Below are 16,991 nucleotides of genomic sequence, written 5' to 3'. Positions count from 1 at the left end.
CAGGCATAGTGTCCCCAAAAGTTTGTGTCTTAGATACTGCTACCTTTAAAAGAATTACACCAGATTCTCTTCGGGATTATAGTTCATATTCTTGTGTTCAGATTTACCTGATATTCCAACTTATTTAGAGTATGGACATCACGCTTCACATATTTTTGCCAGCCTATCCCGTCTCTTAGGGAACGTGAAATATCCTCTGTTTTCTGCAAAATTCAAATGACAGGATGAATTTCAAGGTGATTGAAAGGAAGTTGAGGCATCCAAAGTACATTGGCTTTGACAGTGACTTAAAGAAAAAAATCAAAAAGCATGTACAAACATCGACTCAAAAATAGTCCCTAGGAGGAAAAATCCCACAAGGAACAGCTCCTCCGATAGGAATGCACAACAATTTGGAAGATAGCCACTCCTTTATAAACCAGATTAGATTCACCTGATACTATGTTCATAAATTTACTTTTGGCAGAACATAAAATTGATAATTTTATACATCACAAGTTTCTTTTAGGATTTTTTTTATTTTGGCCAAGAGTATATTTATTCATTGCTTCGAATCACTAGGTGTGAGTAGTGATAAAATGTGTACAGCTGGACATCCAACCAGCTTGCAGTTTAATTTTGCTTTCTTTGTAAATAAGTTTGCGCTTCAAATTCTGTGGACGCTGGATGTTTCTGCTATCCCATATTTATATATAAGTGTTTATCGTCTGTAGTGAAGAACAGTGCTTCAACGATTATTGTGTATATCTGCTCTGTCTCTCTAAGAACTATGCATTATTCCTATTATTTAACATGGCATCAGAGCATAGGAAACTCTGAACTCATGAGATGGGGTGCTGTTGATCATGGGAATTCCTGGAAGCATAATCCTATGCTTTGGGATTTTGGCTATTTCATATTTGCTTGTTTGACAGAAAAATTGTTTTGGACAAAGTGTTGTTGTTGGAATATGGAAGGGAAACAAAACAAAACAAAGCATCAGACTGCAGAGTACAAGCTGCAGACTTGCTTAAGAAGAATGAATCTCAAGATGACAAAGCACTTTTTGTGACTAGTGGAAAAGACGTTTTTTTTAGGTGTGAGAAATCAGTGATGCGGTTGCACACATGAAAAAGTAACTGCACTCTCCCTACATATATAGGAACATTCGGGGTGCTGAAGGTTTTGCTTAGGTGAGTTTTTCACTTCTGACCAAACTGTAAATCATGGCTTCTACCACTGGAGAGATGGCAAGCCTATTGTAAAGCACATGCATGTGTTCTAACTTCTGGTTGGAGGAGGTGCATGCAGTTCAATGTTGTTAGTCCCGTTGTGATAGAGTCTCCATTGTAGATTTATTGATGGTTTAATACTTAATTACATAGTGTTTTGTTGTGAGGGAGTCCTCACTGGATGGATGTTAACAGCAGGAGTGTTAAAAATTGTACAGTTGGATATCCAACCAACTGGCAATTTAATTCTGTTTTTTTTGTAAATAAGGTTGCATTTCATATTACATAGGAAATTTAACATTTCTGCTATCCCATATTGAATATAGATGTTTATCACGTGTAATGAAGATCAATGCTTCAAAGATTGACGGGTGTATCTGTTTTATCCCTCTGTGGACCGTGGCCACATCTTCCCTCAAATATAACAGTATCCAGCTAATAATAGGCACCCAGCCATAAGAATCCAACAGCATCCAGCCTGGATAATCGCCACTGCCCTCCGAATACCAGATCCAAACAATATCCGGGCCAGTAATTGGCTACTATAACAATTTTTCTATTGCTAGTGTGGATGGAACTTCAGACCTACGTCCAGCACACACAACCACAAGTTCATGTCCGTGTTTCAGAAAATTTGTACCCCATAGTTGAGTGACTAAATCCCCCTTTCACATAGACTTGAAGACTAGAAGATACGACTGTCATAGGTTTGACGTTCTAAAATAGAAAGAAGATTAATCCATTTAAAAATGCATCTAAGCCAATTGCAATATTTTTTAGTACGAAGGTGTCTAAAATGAAACCTTGAAGGCCGGCTTACTTAAGAGAGTATACATTTAATTAAAAGCTAGCAAAAGTATAACATGACACTCGGAGCAGTTACCATGTAATTTGACAAAATGGAATTTCAGCCACTAGACTTCTTTAGAGTATATTACGACATCATCCTATTGAGGAATATCAATGGATTTGCATACCTGAGATGGATCCAAAACAAGAAGAAAACGTTCTATTTGTGTGCACTCTGGGTATCGACACTGTTGTATTCCTACTATAATGCAGGAGTGTCCTCGATGTTGGAAGTACAATGGCCTGTTACATTGAACCGTCATCTTAAAACCTTAACCAATACAATTTTGAAACAACTATATTATATACTTAAAGCTGTAAGGTCTGCAAGAAAAAGTACATCAATAAATCCTAACAGAAACTACCTGTGGACAACAGTAATCTGCTAAGTGCAACAATCATAGCCATAAACCTAAACTGAGTACTCCACTTACTACAGTTTGTACTCTGCTATATATATATATATACACACACACACAGTGAGTGTTTTAAAATAATTGCAAATCTTTGGAGACTCCAATTTAATGGTGTATTGGCAAACAATCAGTGCAAATTAGAAAATTTGATACTAGAACCATTTATGAACCAAATTTTGGAGGTAAAAGGGAGTTTTAAAGATCTTTCCTTCGTTCATATCTGTAGAGAGTTCAATGCTGCTGTTGATCAGTTAACAAAAGAATCTCTTAGAATCCAGAAGGGACAGCTTTCTGAGTTTTAGTTCAGATAAGGGGATCATGCATCAGTTTCTGAAAAATCTATGTTCTAATTCAGGGGTTTATTATACTTTTTGGCTGTTATGAATATAGTTTCCAGTATAGACCCTTTGGGTTGAGAATCAGATGAAAATGTCCTTTTGTTAAGGCTACCATTAAAGAGCCTTGGAATACTGTAATAAGTACAAATAGGATAGATACACTTTCTGAAGTATGATCATCTCTGGACTGATATTTTTTGACCCGGAAAGAGCAGACATGATGTATATTACTATATTATGATTTAAAACTTGAAATATTACTCTCCCACACACACATATTGTACAACGTATGTACATCATAGCAGAGATTTATCCGTTTGCACTTTGTTTCTTGTGTGCGTATTTTCATTGTTGTCTCACTTGTGCACATATAAATTGATAGCAAAGTATTTTATCAGGTCTCTTCAAATCTTGATGTTTGTTTTTCTTCTAACTCCATAACCCGCTCAAGTTCAAGTTTCATCCACTCTCTGGTTCATTTCAAGGTTTTTATTCTCCCCAAAATTCCCATTTTCCACACATCGAGATTTTTGAAATGTCTTAGGTATCTCTTGCCACCATCACGACATACTCTCACCAACAACCTGTCTCAAAATAGCCTAATGTGGGTTGTAATAATAATGTTCGAATTGCCTCTAGGGGTCCTCAAGACCCATGCAGGGGCACCACCTCATTTTGTCCTTTCTAGAACCCCTCTTTTGTCATTATTTGACCCAATAGAACTTGTCATTTTCATGTCCTATGTTAACCCTTCTGTGGCGTACTCTGCCAATATGTGGGCCCTTCCATCTTTATTGAAGCTTTGATTTATAATCCCAAAAGCATGTCATATCAAATGAATACACCTTGAACTTACTATAGTTTGTTGCTAAGCATTGGGGTTGTAGAATATCATAGCTTGGATTGCAATCCTTCAACTTATGTTATTTGTTAAGTAATATACTTGCATTTGTGATCACATTTGAGTACTTAAGAGTCAAGACCTTCAATTCAGAGCGCGCCTTAAGGATGCAGCAACCACACACATCTCACAGGAGTGATAAAAGCTCATCTCATTCTTTGATCCACTGCAACTGAGCTCAAACCTGTGCGCCCCTGCAACTGAGCACAGGAGTGCTAAAAGCTCATCTCATTCTTTGATCCACTGCAACTAAGCTCAAGCCTGTGCGCCCCTCATTTGCACCTCTCCCTTGTACTTCATTCTTTCTTAATATAAGTAGCAACTTTCCAAAAAGGAAAGTTGTGTTTAGGACATTTATTCACTATAGACTTGAAAATGTTGCAAAGTTTGATTGCAATCAATGCGTTTACATTGGGTTAGTACATGGACTAGAATAAATTTGGCGAGTATACCTCATAATTTGGTCGTTTATCTCCCAACTATAGGTCTGGTATGAATTTCTTTTCCTAATGACCTATTATGCAACCTTTTATGTACACTATCCATTTCCTTATTGATATGATGGCTAATTAAAGTGGATTTTATTGTTGAACTTGACACCATGTTTATTTTGTTAGAGCTTACCTGTTGCTAAGAAGTTGATCTCCTTCAAGAAAAAGCACACCCAGTAAATCCATTCAACCTCTATTTTTTTTTTGTTGGCTTGACCCATGGGGGATTTGAACTTTGAATATCATGGTTTACATAATACTTCATAACACGAAGATTGCCAATTGAACTGCCCCGCATGGGCAAACCTCTATTACTGTGTAGACGGCAGTAATGGCAATGGACTTAGGTGTGGCAGTGATGGGCAGATCCATTTCCACCAGTAGTTTTCTGTGCAGCAGTGGTTGTGGTGTGGAAGGTGTACTAGTAATTTTGTGTCATATTCCTCGTAGAGTGAAGGTGCAACACTAGCCATCTTGACAGGCACATAGGAATTACATAGACAGCAATGAACATGCATTTTGTAGGCATGGGTGTGGCAGCTTAGAGTCTTTCTAATTTTTACCTTTGCTAATGTTCAAGAATTCCAGATTTGTATTTGTTTTAAAATTAGCATGCGCGATGTTCTGTATTTAGTATTTTCCAGTTTGAGTAGCACCACTCCTGGGGAGTTTTTCTAATTTTAGAAAAGGTGCAAAAATTAGGCATTGTTTTAGCTATTTATATGCCATATATGCTTCCCTAGTAAACTCTCTCCTAAGACGCTCTTTCCTAGGCAGGTTACTCATGGATCTCATATGTATGCCTTACATTAGATTATTAAGCCTAAATTCTCTCTCTTACTCTATAAGGAGGGATACAGGCAGATTAGTTTTTTCATGTCTTATAGTTTTGGCCAGAAAGTTGCTATCTGAGTTTACGTTGTCTGCACTGATAAATAATTATTTGATGGAAGGTCTAGAAATTCTCCTTACTGTCATAACTTCCAAAATTTTATTTATGCTGGAGTAGTTAGTTTACTGTAGAATTTTAATAGAGTTTTTGAGAATGTGGTGTCTGTACTTCTGAATTTTCAGTTCAGAGTTTAGTATATACAAAGAGAAGGGTTTTTGATAAGTGTATACAGTGTTTTAGATAAGGAGCTGTAGGGTTTTATTGTTGAAGTGCATATCTGCTGGTCCATAAACTAAATTTCAACATGGTATCAGAGTTGTGCTTCTGAGATCTTCCAAGAATCCATGTTGGATAGATCAACAGTCAATAAGAGGGAGCTGATGGAGGGTTCCAGTGAATGTGATGACCAAAGTTCTTAAGTGCTTGAAGAGATTTGGACATGTGAGAGGTTGTAGGATTGGATGCCCTAAGCTGCTCTAGTGATTGGAGTCTTGTATATTATTTATTTTCTGACTGATTAGTTTGGTTTTAGTGTGTTCGAGGAGCAGCAAGTATGACCAGTCTTAGAGCATGTGACAGACTCAAGGTGATCTAGATTGGATCATCATTCCATTTTTTATCTATCTTGATACTTTCTGGGTGGAAAAATTAACTTGTAGGGCCCATTTTAGTGGCAGGTCCCAGTTTTGAAAAATGGGGTCTGAAACCTTCTGGAGCCATTTTGAGGTATCAAATGACATTTTTTGGGGGTCGCAAGGTCCAAAACTTGTGCACACACCCTCAACATTGATCTACACTCCAAGACCTTTCCAACAGTACAAAGATCACCTCAATCAGAGCTTGTATGTGGATTTTATGCCTCAGGCAAGCTGACCTACATAGTTAACCAATGGTACGAGTGGATCCCACATCAGCCCCTGTTACTCACACATGTGGGGCTAGCCACATGAGAACTTTTAAGAAGATTCTAGAAGGTCCAAAATATTCTCACATTGAGGGTTGAGAAAGTCAAAGAGGTAGGTTAACTTCAAAAAATGCTTTTAATGTTTGTTGCATTAGCAACCTAAGAATTTTGGCCTTCTCTTGCAGGGTTGTATTTTTGACATTCTTTAAACCCATGGCTAATGATGCCCAAAATATGTTTCTTCAGACTACTACAAATCCCAATAATATCATCATTCATTAGAGAATTTTCAAGTTTAAAATGGCTCTCCCAAGGAAAATAACAAAATAATAGTTATGAATTTTGAAAGGGAAAAAAAGAAAAACTTTTCTTTAACAAAATTATATTCTTAGATTATTCCTTGTAGGTTTACTCAAATTTCTAGTGTAGGCCTTTGTTGGATGTGGAATTATATTTTGCATCCAATGAGTACCCACTTTGCATACTTCTGATCGACCCCAGTGAGAACTAGGAATACATGAAAAAATGTGTTTCTTTTATGAATATCCCTGGGGCTTGTGTTGTTGGTCATTTTTTATATATGTAAATATGCTTTATTGTATACTTAATTGCTCCCTTGAAAATTTGAGAAAAAAATCTCTCGAATTGACTAGATTTCTTTAATAAAGATACATGGAAAGCATTATGAGTCTTTATGATAGTAGAAAATGCAAACTTATATGCAACGAATCCTCAATTCTTCGACAACATAGTTACATATATAATAAAGTATAATAAGATATATAAAGAACGAGTCAAAGGACAATAGCTCGAGTGGAAGCTAGTGGGTTTAATTCCCCCTCCACCCAGGTTCTATTCTCTAGAGACATGTTAGCCAATGTTCCACGGGGACGCGTCCCCTAGGGTTGGGTGCACGCACCCCATGCACTTGGGATGGGGGGGCATCTGGGGAAACATTTTCCCACGTCCCCCTTTTGTGGAGACGTGGGGAGACACAGGGGGGGACATTTCCTTAGTGTGGGGGACACAACTCCCCAAAAAGGGTGCTTCTAGGAGTCCCCACTCAGAAAGGGCTAGGTATCCCCAATGTTATTAGGACCGGACCGAACCGGTTTGGACTAGCTAGTCCAACCGTTTTCAGACCTAAACCGGTTTGAACCGGTGCAATGGACCCGAAATGGCTGGCTCGATATCGAACCGGCCGGTTTTGTTACTAACCAGCTGATTCGGACCAAACCGACCGGTTTTGTTACTGAACCAACCGATTCGGTACCGGACCGACCATTTTTGTTGAACCGGTTGGTTCAATGCAACTTCCTAACAACTCATACGCAGGGCCCATTCAAGAGATTTTTTTAATTATTTTTTTGGTTTTTTAATATTTTTCTTAGTTGGGGCTTTGGGGCGTGAACATAATTGGAGTGTTTTTGAGCGAATACACACCAAGAAGAGGAATCGTTTGGAGCAAAAACGGTTGAATGACATGGCTTATGTTTAGTACAACCTTAGGTTGAGGTGAATCCAGTTAATGAATAAGACACCTGAATCAAGCAATATAACTTTGAATGATTTTGATGCATCATCAGAGTGGGTTGTGGAGACCCACGAACCAACATTTAACAATGAAGATCTTTCTTGGATGGACTTGGACCCACTTTCAGCTCCACCTCCAAGGCCAAGGGAATCAAGTCAAAATCCCACTATAGATCCTTAGTTCGTTACTGCTAATTCTTAACATGAAGATGAGGGGGAGGCTAAGGATGTTGATTCCAATTAGTAATTTAGTACTAAATAGTATTGTAGTTTGATGTATCAAAGGGAATTTAGAGTCTATATCTTGATATATTTTGTTTGAGACATGTATTGCACTAAGTGTTATTTTGGTATTATCATATTATGCACTCTTGCTATATAAATGAGAACTTTTTCATATTTGTGTATAAATTGTTTGAATTTATATGGATGCACATGAATATATATGTTTTTCTTTAAAATTTGAATATTTTATGTATTTTTGCTCAATCGGTTTTTTGGTCCGGTTTTTTTACTAGTTTTCGTCCAGTTCTGACTGGTTCCCAATCCGAAGGGTCTACCGGTTCGACAATTGGTCCGGTTCTGATAACTATGGGTATCCCCCTTTCATATCCCATTCAAAATTCATATGGAGAAAATAGAATTTCATATCCCATTCAAAATTCAGCAAACTTAACAATTTTCAAGATTTCAAGATTGGGGGGATTGCAATGTTTCCATTGGATTCTATCAAGTATGAGGGTCTGGAACTAACATTTAATCAAGAGCACCAAGCCCATAATCACCCCTTTTGAGGGGGGGCATGTCCCCCTCAATTTTGTTTAATAGCCCTTGAAATTAAAAAAATAAAAATAAAAACTAAAAACTAAAAAGAAAAATACATAACAAATATCAAAACCTAAACTAATTTGCAATCCCTAACTCACTCATTCGACTTACCAAGCTTACCTCTACTTGGCTTACCATGCAATACTATCTGACTTACCAATTAACTATTGCCTCTCCTTCCCCGCAATGCTCCTTCAATGTTCATTGTCCATTTTTAATTTTCAGTTTTAACTTTCAAGTCTTGACTCTAGATATTGATGACCTTAGACTAATTTTTTGACTCGTCACTCTTTACATTTTTGAGTTTTAGTTATATCAATTTACCATTTTATTCTTCAGATTTTAGTATCTACTATAGTCTATTTTGCTTAGTACTAATTAGATTCTAGAATGATGAATATGGATCAATGTATTCCATTATTGAATCTCATGGTGTATGGATGAATGATATATGCATATGCACCAGTGGAATGATGAGTATGGATCAATGTATTTCATTATTTAATTCAATTGTGTATGGATCAATGTATTTATACTTTCATTATTGAATATGAATTTGTATATATGTGTGTGTGTGTGTGTGTGTGTGTGAGGAACCTAACTTTATGCAAATTTATCTAAAGAACATTTTACGATAAGATCGGGAGGCACGATGACGGAGCTCCCGAATATTTTGCCTAGCAAGGGTTTAGGGTAATTTTTCTCGGTTTACTGCAGGCTCGCTGTTTACCCCGCAGACCTCCGGTTGGCTCTCCGACTGCGTCCGTTCCCTTTGCTGCTGCCTTCTGTCGCCGGCGGTCACGGTGTCGTTTCCCTGCTGAATATGGAAGAAGACATGGACTTCGAGGAGGTGGATTACTCACCGGACCCGTTTCCCGACCAACCTATTTTTGGAAGCCCTAACCCTAACTCGATGTTTTTTGTTTCCCCTCTGCCTTCCGTATCTGCTCCGCCCTAGTGGTCACCCTCCCTGGTCTCACAGCATCCTCCCTTCATTTTGGCACCCTCTCTATAGACTCACCTGCTTTGGATTGTCCGCCGCTCTCCCCTGGTACTCTTCACCTGCTCGCCGCGGTCTCACCGCCCTCGCCCTCATTTGAGCCAAACCCTCCGGAAGACATTCTTCATCTGTCTAGCTCTCCACCGCCTCAGGATCAAGCGAGGACTGAAGCTGCAGATCACACAGCTGGGGGTCCTTCAAATCTCGGCTCCATCCCGTCAATTTCTACTGCAAATTCCCCGTCTGGATGCTTCGAAACACCTGTGATTAGGGTTAAATCGGCATCTCAATTTCAACAGGACGGGCACACTCCTTCCGACCCACTTCAGGATCATCCTACTGCACCCCGGACTGGTAAGCGGAAAGTTAAGTGTGTAAAGGCTTCGTCAAAGGATTTCACCATCCGATTCGATGAGGGTTTGTCAATGGGTGAAGTCGCGGATAAGGCTAGCTCTGTTTTGGTTGGGCATGTCTATGGTAGGGCTTATTCGATGGAGAGATTGACCCTCTAGGTACAAGAAATCTGGGGCAATACCCTCAAGGAACTGTCGGAGGTTCAGATCCTCCCTCGTGGGTGGTTTGCTCTGCATTTTTCAAAGGAGGAATATACAGATCTGGTACTTGCTCGATACTGGCATATAGAGATGGCTCCGGTCCTCCTTAAGCATTGGAGTCCATTGTTCGATCTGGATAGGGAACAGATTGGGGTTGGACCACTCTGGGTTTGTTTACCAGGACTCCCACTACAGTATTGGTCGGAGGATGTTTTCGTTAGGATTGGGAATATGCTCGGCACCTACCTTGACTATGATAAATCCTACATTCAGTCCAAGAATCGAACCCTAGCCTGCATTCTGGTTCATTTGGATACCCGCGAGGGTTTGGAGGAGAAAATCACATTACAGTGGAGGAATTTCACTCGGGTTCAGATTCTAGACTATGAAGGAGTCTCGTTTCGATGCAAAAGATGTCATAAGGTGGGGCATATATTCAAGGAATGCCCTCTAGTCAAAAAATCACCTAATCCTCCGATTGCACCAGAAGCCACAAAGGGTCAAGCAGTTTCTCTTCCGGACCGTACTCCTGTTTCGGTCCCCCAGGCCACCATTCGGGTCGCTTCTCCCCCGACTGCAAAATGTTCGCACAAGACACCATCTCCTCCTATGACGTGCTCCCTGGCTGTTGCTGAGGCTGCGAGAAAAGCGGGTACTCCTCTTTCCTCTCACCCTAACTCCTCTGTATCTAATTCTAGCATTGCATTTCAAGATTCATCATCTTTTAAGCACTTTACTCCCTCCAGACCCTGCACTTTCACCATTCCCCCTCCCATCATTTCTACCACCGCTCCATCATTCCCACCATCACCCTCTAGTCCTCTCTCATCCTCCAAGAACTGGTCTGAACCGCCTCATTCATACAATTTGCGCTCTCGCTCTCACTCAGAAGGTCAAACACCCTCCTATTCAGGGCTGGGACTTGCCCTCCCTAGATCTTTCACCAAATCGTCTCGTGGCCGAAAATCTTATCTCTCTAAAGCCATTCAAAAGGCTGGGGCAAAAGTTGTTTCGGGAAAACAATCCTCCTTGGACAGGGTTCTTAGAGCATTGAATACCCAGGGGTGGTTTCCCCCATGAAGTGGCTTTCCTTCAATTGCAGAGGTATGGCTAGTGCCTCCAAAAAACTAGCCTTGCGTAGATTATTTGATACTGAGTCTGTGGATATCATTATGTTGCAAGAAACCCTTGGTGATGCTGATCTCATCACCAGATCTTTGGAATCCTTAAAACCTGGTTGGCACTTTTATTCTCTTGATGCTATGGGGCGTTCTGGGGGGTTAGCCATTGGATACAATCCTCGCACCATTAAGGTCATATCATCGTGGGGTGGATTAGGGTTTATTGGTATGGATATTTTCTCAGCCGAACTTGGTATGGATCTCTGGATCATTAACATATATGGACCCTGTCATAGGCGAGAGGATTTCTGGAACAGATTCCTCAATCTATCTATAACTTCATCTGATCACCTTGTCCTTGGGGGTGATCTCAATTTCTCCCTGGGATTTGGGGAATCATGGGGTTCACAGGCCCAAGTGGATCCTCTATCAGGGTATATGATGAATTTATTGGAGCAACATAACCTCTCTGATGTCCCCATGAATAAGCCCCTTCCTACTTGGAGGAACAGAAGGATTGGGGATGCAGCTCTAGCTAGAAGGCTTGATTGATTCCTGATTAAGGTGCCTCTGTTACAATATCTGAATAGATATAGACAATGGGTGGGTTCTGGGGGCATATCTGATCACTCTCCCATATATTTGGAGATCCTTGGTCCCCATTCAAAGCCTAAATCCCCCTTTAAATTCAACCATGTGTGGCTACAAGATCCGGGATACATCAAGCTGGTCACTGACTACTGGAAAGAAAATCCCATATCGGGACATAGATCTCTAGCTGAGGGTTTCTGCCACAATATTTCTCATCTCAAGCAACTATCTATCACCTGGGCTAAAGAGAAAGTACAGAGGGATGATCATATCCTATCTCAGATTGAATCAGAACTGAGTGATTTAATGGATGATCGTAACAAGGGGTTTACAATTGTTAATGAAAAATCCCATCTTATTGAGCTTGAGAAACAAAAGGATAAGATATTGAAGGAGAGAGAGGAAACTTGGAGACTCAAGAGCAGGGCCATTTGGCTTCTTGCAGGAGATGATAACACAAAATTCTTTCAGAACTATGCCAAGGGAAGAAAGGTGTCTAACACTATTTGGAATCTGCCCTTACCTGATGGAGGTGTGGCAGACACTTTCAATAAACTTTCTCTTCTGGGCACCTCTCATTTTCAGAATCTCTACAAAACCCCTCTTGGGTCCAATCTAGCAAACATTATTCAAGTAGCTAGCCATTTTCATCAATTTGTGGATGAAGATATGGCGGATGATCTCACCTCACCAGTGACGACTGCTGAACTTGAGGGGACCCTGAAATGGTTTTAAAAAGATAAAAGTCTAGGGCCGAATGGATGGACTATTGAATTTTATCTAGCCTTTTATGAACTCTTGGGACAAGACCTGCTCAAAGTAGTGGAGGAATGCAAGACCACTAGAAAATTATATGATGCCATTAACTCCACCTTCATTGCTCTTATACCCAACTCTGATTCTCCATCATCTTTCAATGACTTTCACCCCATCTCTCTCTGCAATTGTCTCTACAAAATCATTGCAAAGATTATTGCCAACAGGATCAGGCCCATCCTCTCTCTCCATATATCACCCGAGCAATTTGCTTTTCTTGAGAATCGACAGATTCACGAAGCCATTGGCACTGCTCAAGAGGCCATACACTCGATCAAGACCAAAAAGCTAAAGGGCATCATCTTAAAGATTGACCTGGCAAAAGCTTTTGACCGTGTTAGTTGGCTTTACATCAAAATGCTTCTCATTCATCTGGGCTTCCCCCATGATTTCATCACCTGGATCATGTCTTGCATCACCTCAACCTCCTTCAGTGTACTCATCAATGGATTTTCTTCACATTTCTTTCATGCCGAGAGAGGATTCAAACAAGGATGCCCCCTAACTCCCCTTCTTTTCCTTATTGTCATGGAAGGACTCAGTCGGCTCCTTGCACAGGCAAAGAGAAATGGTTGACTGTTTGGACTAAAAGTGAATGACCTATGTTACCTCACTCATCTACTTTTTGTCGATGACGTTCTCATTTTTCTTGATGGTAGCATACGAAACTCTGCCTCCTTTGCTAATGTACTCTCCCTTTTCTCTCGGGCTACGAGCATGATGGCTAACCATGGGAAATCCACTATAACCTTAGCCCACACTTCCATCCAGGAGTCTCGATATGCTCAACAACACTTCCCATATAGCATCCTCCCACTTGATCAGGGTTTTAAATACCTGGGGTTCTGGATCAAACCCTTGTGTCAAAAAATTGTTGATTGGATATGGTTAGTCATTAAGTTGGAGAAAAGGCTATCAAATTGGAGTCATCGATTCTTATCTAGAGCAGGAAGATTAGTGCTCATTAAATCTGTACTGGAGGCCACACCTTTTTTCTAGATGGCTTTGGCATGGATTCCCAGAAGCATCCTTGCTCACCTTCAACAGATATGCAATAGATATCTATGGAACGGTCATAAAGATAAGAAGATTTTTCCTGGGTTAGCTAGAATAAGATTGCTCTGCCTAAAGAATGGGGAGGTTGGGGATTAAAAGATTTCAATCTCTTTGCTCAGGCTCTTGCTGCAAAAATGGGATGGACACTACTCACTAGGCAAAACCTCTGGACCACTGTCACTTATCACAAATACATTTGGCCTCTACAGCTCATGGACTGGGTGTGTTTGCCAAGATGGTCTAGGATTGGCATATCTTCCGTTTGGAAAGCTCTACTTCACTCCTTACCTATCATCCACAATAATTTGGCCTGGAGGATAAATGATGGTTCAAAAGCTCGCATTGGTCTGGATCCATGGACTAGGGGAGGTGATCGACACCATCTTCCGAGAGAGCTTATCCACCTTCTAAATCAGAGAGACATCAAAGTTATCGCTCACATTGTAGATCAGGATAATACCTCCATCTTTGCACAGGGATGGAATTCTGCTCACTTACTTGATATCCCACCCCAATGGCACCAAACGTGGCAAAATTATACTTCTGCACTGACTGAATCTCACATCAGAATTAAGGAGGGACTTGATGAACTTATTTGGTGCTTAGCTGATAATGGAGTATATACTCCAAAAGTTGGTTATCTCGGGCTGATTAATAGCAGACAGCCGGAGGTTACTCAAGATTGGTGGCAGACTATCTAGAAGCTTAAAACTCCACCGAGAACCAGGCTCTTTTTCTGGTGTGTGCTTAGTAAAAAGTTCCCACTGGGGAATATTTAACCCATCGTGCCATATATGGACCACACTGGTGTGTCCTCTATAAGCAGGCCTCAGAAACGATTGAACACCTTTTTCTAAAATGTGGTTCTACTGTAAGCCTTTGGCAGTCCATCTCTACATTGATCCAATTTGCTGGCAGATGGGATGGGGAAAACTTAAATCATGCCTGGAGAAACTGGTATACCGTGCATCACGGATCAAAACTGCTTTGCCTCCCTTTGCTTATATGTTGGTCTATCTGGCTGACTCGGAACAGAATTATCTTTGAGGATGGTGTTGCTAGATGGCAGATTATTTCTGCTAAGATCATCTCCGCCTACCATGAACTGCCTGATTTCACAGTGCCTCTTCCTCGACGACCACTTGCACCTGATCCCATTGATAAATCTATCCCCTGGGCATACTTTGATGGTGTTGCACAGGAACATGGGTGTGGGGGAGGTTTCCTATTGTATCTATCTGATCATCATCATTTCAAGGTCAAGCTGGGACTTGGAGGAGGGACAAACAATTATGTTGAATTAATCACCCTCCGACATTTACTGCATTTCTCACTAGGCCATGACTACATCAATCTACAGATTTATGGAGACTCAAAAATCATTATAAATTGGTTCAATAACATCACTTCCTATCGTGCACACACTCTTAGAAATATTTTGAATGAAGTGCTCACATTCAAATCTCAGTTTAACTCCATCTCATGTCATCACATTTAAAAGGAACATAACAAAAGCGTTGATAGGCTTTCCAAGGAGGCCACGCTACTACCCAGAGGCCAATGGATGATTCAGGAGTAGAGGGGTAAAGCCCAGTACCAATACTACCACAGGCCTTATATTGATCAGGCATATCATAGGGCAGATAGGCCCTAAATATTTTTGGGACATATCCAGATATAATATTATTCATTGTATATATCATAGTATGTTTTTATTATCAGACTATCTATTATGCAATCACCCTGCGTGGTGAATCTATATTGTAGATATCTCAGTTATGGTTTTCTATTTCAGACACTATCATGTTGTCGCCCTGCGTGGTGAATATGTTCATTACTCAGCACCATTTTTGAAATGGACATGGTTGTATATATTTTTGACTTGTATACACTGATATGGCTAAGGGCCAAATGCTGCATATGCTACCAAGCATCTACTATATGTAATTTTTCAAAAATAATGAAAGATTATGATTTTTCCTTTGGAAAAAAATGTGTGTGTGTGTGTTGCAGGAAACGACCCCTAATGTGGTGTCCCCGTACCCGAAACTCCCTAAAATGCTAAAACGCGGCTAAAACCTCTGGGTGGTGTTTCTTGATTTGGAAACGCCGCTAAAGCATTTCTATGGCAATTCAACCCAAGTTTTCCCCGTTTCCGGACAATTTTGTCCCATTTCCATGACTTTATAGCTTCTGCGAGTTCACTTAATCACCCAAGAATGTTGTGGAGCCCTTCTAAGGCCAAAATAGATTTAATATAACACTAAATTTTATGTCTAATCACTCCATAGACTAATTTATCTCTAATCAATCCATGCTCTAGTTCTGCTAAGAAAGCAATTTGTTCTATTTTTGTTAATGAAGATGAGGATTAGGATTAGGATATGTAATTGTACTTGTCATTAGCATATGTTATGTTTAATTTTCCGCACATATAGCCATGTATAAAGACTGATTTTGGATGTAAAGGATCATCTATAAACACTGATTTTCGAATCTTGGATGTAAAACCTCATTTATAAATGATAATTTTGGATTTTTAATCATTTAATAATCTATGAGAGTTAACGTAGACTAGGTTTTCCTTCTAAAATGTCATTTATGTGTCTCATTCTTTTTTTTCTTGCAACATGCATTATTAACTTATTTATAAAAGAAATTGTGTGTGTGTGTATATATATATATACGACGTTTTGCATGACGTTTCCATTTTTAGGGGGTCACTTTTCCAGCCATACACGTTTCGGAAACTTCCAGATGTTTCAACGTTTTGTGCAACTTATATATATTATATATATTAAAAAAAAATTATATAACCCAATGTCTTGTTGAATAATGTAACTAGGTTCGGTCTTCATAATTGCATTTGAGTCACAATGAAAATTATTTATCAAAAGAATGAAAAAGATATTATTATTATTATTATTATGACTTATTAAAGCATGGGTTTCATGCTTGGGTCATCATGTTTTAGGTCAAAGTCCCCATTGAGGACTTCTAGGATTTATTTTGAGTCATTAGAGTCATTGTCCATTTAAAAAGACCCTTCTTGGGCTTTTGAATCATGTAAAAAGAATTAATATTGAGTCAAATATGCTATTTGTCCCCTCCACACCAAGTCGGCCTCAAGAAGATCAAGTCGGCCTCAAACTGGGTAATTCGACCTCACCAGAAGCCTATATATTGGAGCAGTTCGATTTCATTTGGAGCATTCTCTTTCTCACACACAAGTTCGATATCCAGAAGAAAGAGTTGGAAAAGTGTGAAGTAAGAAAGGAAGGCTAAAAGAGTGCGAAGTTGAAGAAAGAAGAAATAGGAAATTGAAAATTTGGGCTATCTATCTCTCTCTCAGGTGGATTCCTCTAGGAGATTGAAGTCTCTCTTTTCAGGTCGAAGTTGTTGCTGCTGCTGCCAGGTGCTGGGTCGAAGTTGTTGCTACTAGGTCGAAGTTGCTATTGAAAGGTTATCATTTGCAAGAAGAAAGGGTTGA

General features: G+C 39.8%; 1 protein-coding gene across 2 annotated transcripts in view; it reads right to left on the bottom strand.

The window, feature by feature from the left end:
* The window catches only part of LOC149192607 (ubiquitin carboxyl-terminal hydrolase mug105-like), a 49,162-nt gene that overhangs the window by 1,168 nt on the left and 31,003 nt on the right, over window positions 1–16,991 (bottom strand). For both annotated transcript variants that reach the window (XM_089404648.1, XM_089404649.1), the window contains exons 3-4: window positions 2,189–2,303; window positions 108–203 (exon numbers count right to left, since the gene is read on the bottom strand). In XM_089404648.1, the coding sequence (XP_089260774.1) occupies window positions 108–203; window positions 2,189–2,303 (211 nt within the window). The remainder of the gene's footprint in view (window positions 1–107; window positions 204–2,188; window positions 2,304–16,991) is intronic.

Source organism: Pinus tabuliformis, chromosome 2_2, assembly GCF_031772625.1.
Source record: "Pinus tabuliformis cultivar Carrire ecotype Pingquan chromosome 2_2, CPIR1, whole genome shotgun sequence".
NCBI classification, from domain to species: Eukaryota; Viridiplantae; Streptophyta; class Pinopsida; order Pinales; family Pinaceae; genus Pinus; species Pinus tabuliformis.
Note: the sequence above shows the minus strand (reverse complement) of the source record. Positions and strands in the feature narration are given on the sequence as shown.